Source organism: Scaptodrosophila lebanonensis, unplaced genomic scaffold, assembly GCF_003285725.1.
Source record: "Scaptodrosophila lebanonensis strain 11010-0011.00,11010-0021.00 unplaced genomic scaffold, SlebRS2 tig00000043-arrow-pilon, whole genome shotgun sequence".
NCBI classification, from domain to species: domain Eukaryota; kingdom Metazoa; phylum Arthropoda; class Insecta; order Diptera; family Drosophilidae; genus Scaptodrosophila; species Scaptodrosophila lebanonensis.
The window spans coordinates 5,055,040-5,061,201 of NW_022060545.1; the positions used below are offsets into that span (position 1 = coordinate 5,055,040).

General features: G+C 35.7%; 1 protein-coding gene across 1 annotated transcript; it reads right to left on the reverse strand.

Annotated features, from left to right (window-relative positions):
• Window positions 1-3,242: 3,242 nt before the first annotated feature.
• LOC115623018 (neuralized-like protein 2) lies at window positions 3,243-4,527 on the reverse strand. Its single transcript, XM_030517188.1, has 3 exons — window positions 4,000-4,527; window positions 3,640-3,942; window positions 3,243-3,574 (listed from the first exon to the last, which is right to left on the reverse strand). Exons 1-3 carry the CDS (start codon window positions 4,454-4,456, stop codon window positions 3,459-3,461), a joined length of 876 nt encoding a protein of 291 aa, XP_030373048.1. The 5' UTR covers window positions 4,457-4,527; the 3' UTR covers window positions 3,243-3,458.
• Between the last annotated feature and the right edge of the window lie 1,635 nt (window positions 4,528-6,162).

Genomic DNA, 6,162 nt, shown 5'->3' on the forward strand with positions numbered 1-6,162 from the left:
TAGTTGAGGATTCGTCAGAATGCGTTTGAAATTCGCTCTAAAATATCGAGCGTACCTACCAAATAATTTAGGAAAGTGCTGGCCAACACAGGCCATGGCGATGGGCTCTGTTAACGGTTAGTTCATTTTAAATTCCGTGTTCTGCGTTTAAACAAATTTCAGACTCTATTGAGCCGCAATCGAGTTCATTTAAATTATTATAGTTCAAGTTATTCAATTATTTACTCTGGTATTTCAAACAACAAGGAGCTGTCGAAGTCATTTGTTTACTTTAAGTTCGGGACTGAAAACGATACACTTCTCGGCATCTACACTTTTAAAGCCGATGGAAGAGCGGAAAAGACATCAGAAGGCGCAATTATATAAAGTTGACTACAATTTTTCCTTTGAAAAATGTTGAAAGCAGTTTTCTTTCCTCTCGTTAAACTTTTCCCTTAAAATATGTAAGACTTTGAAAGTGACAGTTTTCTAGTTGATTCCAGGACAGTTTATTAAATGTAGGGCCACGCGTCTTGGAAAAACTGTTCAGCGTATTTACCTTCCGCCGAATTCCAGAAATATATATTCATATTCGAAATGCAAATTTGTTAGCTTCCACATTCACGAGAAATGTTTATAATGCTTTATTTTTTCAGTGGGATTATATGTAAAAGAACGTTTCAACCAACAAAATAATAAACATTGTGTTACAGTGCCTTTCTTTGAACAAAAAAATAGCATACAACATACATATGTATGTAAGTAGAGTATGTATGTAGAGTATGTATGTAGAGTATGTATGTAGAGTATGTATGTAGAGTATAAAAATAAAATAAAGTCAAAAATGAAGTGTCGCTATTATGCGCTCTTCTCACGCAAATCAATGGGTTGAAGTTCAAGTATAGTGTGCATTAAATTAAATTAAATGCAATGTTTAAATTTTGCTTAAGCTTGGGTAACAATATTGGAAAATGCAGTGAAAATAACTCAACATTATCGTGCAGGCTCAACTCTTAAATACATCATAATTACATCAGAATCGTGTCTATGCATGTGGTATACGTATATACTATAATCACCAACTTAATGTGACTAACAAATTTTAGTTTAAAATTTCAAGAATTACGGGAGTTATAGAAAATCCTGAATAGGGGGGAGTGGGAGGTTGGATCAGAAAAAATGAACAAGCTCGTCCTTTCCCGGGCTAAGGAGAATCTAGATACCAAGTTTGGTTATTCTAGCTCTTATACTTTCTGAGATCCTTGCGTTCATACAGACAGACGGACATGGCTATATCGACTCGGCTTGTCATCATGATAAAGAATACTTGTATATATACGGCTCCTTATGTTTGTTCCATGTACACTCGCACAAAACTAATACAAGTACACCCCTTTACCCTTTGGGTACAAAGTATAAAAAGAAAACAATATGCAATTACTCCGGATCTCAGAACAAAGTTGTGGCTGTTGCCATAAAAGAGTCGCTGCCTTTTTATTAGTGAGCTGCTACAGAATGTTGCATGGTTGCATGTTGCTTTGTTTTATATTTTCTCTCTTTCTTGAACTCTGCAGGGCACTCTTAGTTCCTATGTTTTTTTTAAAGAAGCAGCACTCAAGTGCAACCCTCTGCTGGATTATTATCTGAAAACACCTAATAGATAGTATTTATGTACAACAAATGTTTGCGATTAAATTTATTAGCACTGATTTCTACCAACAGAATCGCTTTCATGCACACAATTCTCACTGAATTTCAAAAAGTTCCTCCCTTTTCACTCAATTTGCATGCTAGATTGTCGTTTGTGTTATGCCTTTGTCAATTTTGTTTTCGAACTATAAACTAATTGGCATAACAAAAAAAGAATGTCATTAGAAGAGCAATTTTATTGCGCTTTAGAACAGTTTTGTGAACAATTGCGATTTGTTTCACACAAATAAAAGAAAAGCAAATGAATGAATGCGAATATTGCGTAATCTAAACGAAATTAAAAGCATTTATTTTTCAATTAAAGAGGATGGATACATACGCAATAAATTGTGCATAAAAATATCCGTTTGCGATAAAAACCATACACAAAGGACAGCGTTTTAGCAGTCAGATATTTTTAATCAACATCTATACTTCATAGCTTGTACATAATTTTGTACAAAAAAAATGCATTTACATTTATTCGACTTTAATTTTTTTTCGCTCTATAGTAATTGGTCGTCCAGCATGAGCTATCGTGGCCAGGGCACAAATCAAAACATATCCAATGAGATATTCCATTTCGCAATAAAGTAGTATACAAGTATATTTATTTCAACGTTTGCGGACTTAACTTTGACTGAAACTTTCGACCGATAATAGAAAGAAAGTGCAACTGGCTAAATATTGGAAAAGCTAATTTTTGCATAACCGAAGAAAATTGCATTGGAGACAGTCTAGGTTCTACTCAATGCATGTCATTCATTTGGGCATAGCAATAGTATATATATTAAAGTAAAATGAAACGAAAAACAAAGATCATAAGAGTTATCGATGCTTCTAAAATAAACGCAATAATTTATTGTTACCAAACAAGATTGACAGATTCTTCTTCTTGGTTCTTCAAGCCCATGGTTTGATTGAAGCCCATGAACCCATTTATTGTGCGCTAAATAATTTTGGAAAGTAATTGGGTTAGTTTGCTAATTGAGAGCTGAATTGGAATTTTATTTAAGCCCACTTGGTTTCTTATCACACCATTTCTAGAAACCAATAGAGAGTTAACTATCCTTGGTGTTGTCAGTCTTCATAAGTTGATTATTAATGTGTGATGTGGACTCCTCTTAAATTGTATGTCATCTTTATTTTTTAGTTCCATATAGTTCGACTAGAACTAGGAGTATTTTCCATAAAACCTATCTAGATATAAGTGTAATTAACTCGTTTTCCTGAATTTTTTTAATATTTTAATGATTTTTTTCTCTTATTGTCAACAATAGATAATAAATAAATAAATTTGCTTTTGAGCAACTTTCTATTGAACTAACACGCAAAAATTGTGAGCCATTTAAAATGTTATTCATACTAAAGGTTTAACAACAATTTATAATTAATTAATTAATTAATTTATTAAAAATTTCCAAAATATCCACAAAATTTAATTCCGTTCTGTGGTGCAGCCAGAGCCATCGTAGCAAGGCCACAAATCAGAAGAGCTCCAAGGATACATTTTATTTAAAATCCTGAAACAGTAGCAGGTTACTGGGCATAAAAATGAATTGCGAGTAGCTAAGTAATTTAAACAAGATTGGAATGATTATATGGATCGTGTTAAAATTGTAACGAATAATGAAATAGAACGCAAAATTTAATATAACAATTGAACTGTGTGTCTTTGGCCGTAATAGCTATCGGAGTGTGTTAAAAGTTCATCGACACTCGCTTTCATGCTTCCCCAATTGTTCACCACTCCACCCCTTTGAATGGTAATCGTGTCAAATCTTCAACTATTAACAATTCGGTAACAAATAACGTTTAATGGTGATAGGAATCGACCAATCCATAACCTCGTCAGCGGTAAAGTTCTCGTGTATGACGTTGCGGCAAATGCCTTGCAACGATTGAACTGCAAGAGAAGGCAAACAAAAACTGTATAGAAACTTTTCGCTCTTGATTGAAGCTCGCACTTACGACCATCTAGCTGTATGATGCGAATTTTTTTTGTTGCGCCATATAAGTCAATAACGATGTACAAAGGAGCTGCTTGTAATGGAATGTTTTTCGCGGCCGGCCCTTTATCCACACCATTTATGATAAAGTGTAGTTCAGCATTTAGCGGATTGTTTTCGGTCGGCGCGTAAATCATTCCGATCCGGCAACCTATAGCACCTAATGGCATGTTAGAGCCCTCGTTGTTCACTGTCGGATAGAGTAATTTTTTTGGCAGCAAGCCACGGGGCGTGCGCACATGTGTCGATTCCCCCAAAAGATTACCTAAGCAATAGTGAAGGACTTAGCAAAGCATCTAACATATCAACAGCCATAACTTACGATATGGCAGCGCTTGATAAATACTGGGATGATCCTGTGCATACTTAGATAATGGAAATATCCAGGTGTTGCCATAATTTGACATTTCCGGCAAGGAGAAACGTGGCAGGTCCTCGTTGCCACTCATAGTATCAGGTACCAATAGTGTTAGGCCCATGCGCATGTGCCCAGACCACTCGCTCTCAATTTGTTCGATCTCAACGAGAAATATATCACCGGGTGTTAGAGGCTGCTCCGAAAACAGGAGCGCATCCGCAAAGCTTTTGTGTCTCAAAGCTACCGAGGAGTTCTCGAGCAACACAACATTGGCGCCATGAAACGGATGGAAACGCCAAATGGAATTTAAACGATGTCTCCTTTTCATATCGCCACCTCCGGATGCAGGTTTGGTGTCCGCATCCTCTTCAATGTCCTCTTCAGCTTCAATATCCATGTCGTAGCGATCAACAGCATCCATCTTTTGTTTTTTAATGTGTTTTATTTGTTTTATTCGATTTCCTTTTTGTTCGTTCACTTATAAAATACTTCTAATAATTTAAATATTTCACACACATACATATGTACGTCACATGACAAAATGTAAATATGTCGATTGTGTTAGCAATGATCGATTCGATTGGTGTTAAAAAGAACTAGTTCTCAAAGGGTTCAAAAGCTCACACTTACCCCTCAAGTAATTACTAGGAACCGTTTCTCCATTTGTACATATCGTAAATTTTTCCGTTTTTTTTATTAAATATTTATCAATAATTAACAACTGAAAAGAAATAGATTTTAGATTTTTCATTATTATGATTATTCATTAAGAACTGACATTATATTTACTACCGTTTTAAAATTCGCTTTACTAATATTTTTGGGAAATAAAACAGAATGTTCTTTTGGGTTGACCAGGACATATCAGTGAATTTTATTCTACTAGTTCCATAGAAGTAGTTAGAGTTGTATATTTGTTTATGAATTTAACGTCGCCAGTATTGTCAAATGTGGATGAAAAGTCTATCGATATATGGCGCACCAATTCGGCCTACATAATGAGATGCCAACTCTTAATGGTTATTGGTTTATAAAAATTAAACGAATGATTATTGAAACGGTTTTCTAACGCATGTTAGTAATGAAATGAGCTACCTAGTTATCAAAGACTTCAAAATGACGGACAGACGGACATGTCTAAATCGATTTCTCTCCTCATACTGATTAAGAATATTTATACTTTATGGGGTCGGAGATTCTTCCTTCTCCCTGTTACATAATTTACACAAACCTAATACGAGTATACCCTTCTTACCCTACGGGTACAGGGTATAAAAAGTAAGAAAGCGTAGAATAAGAGAAAACGCAAATAAATTTAGGCTTGGCCTTTGAAAAGAAAGGGCGAAAAGTCTGCCGTGGAAGGCAATTTTAATCAAATTATATGTCATTAATCCGCCAGTAAGCCGCTTGTTAAAGCATCTTATTGCTCTTTCCTTTGCTTAATATAAATGCCAGCACACTCTGGCCGGCGAGTACACTCGGTCCACAGCATCGTTACAAAAATATAACACTCGAGCCAAAAAGGAATTCATGCACAACTTTCAGGGTGTTATGCCAAATACGATACATTTAAAGCTTTCATTTATTACTTGTATAAACTTTAAATTAAAGCGTTTGTTCTAGTTAGTTGCCAACGTGATGATAGTCAATAAATCAAATGCATGCCATTGTAAACACAACATGGCTAACATTATAAAAACGACCCAGGCGCTTGTTGCTATAAAATTTGAGTAAAACCTATTTGTTCAGTTTTTGTATATACCCTCACGCAGTTAACTCTCCCACGCGTTGTCCTCCATCTGTTAGACTGGCGTCACAGCTTGTCTCAATTACAGGCAATTTATGCGAATTATTCTGCACGGCACGACACAAAAGCGTTGAAAAGGCATCCCTGACCCAAGTAAGACCCACCAACCACTGCATGTTAATTTGATTTAGATGCATTTGGCCGCACGAAGCGTGCGAGTAAACCTTTTCTCGTTACTGATGCGCTGCGATGGACGAATTGCGCAGCTCATTAAAATTAATTTCATTTGCTGCACATTTTCCGAGCGTAAACAAAAGCACACTCACACATACATACACAAGCACACTTGCATAAACGCTGGCGCCATACTTGTATATTGG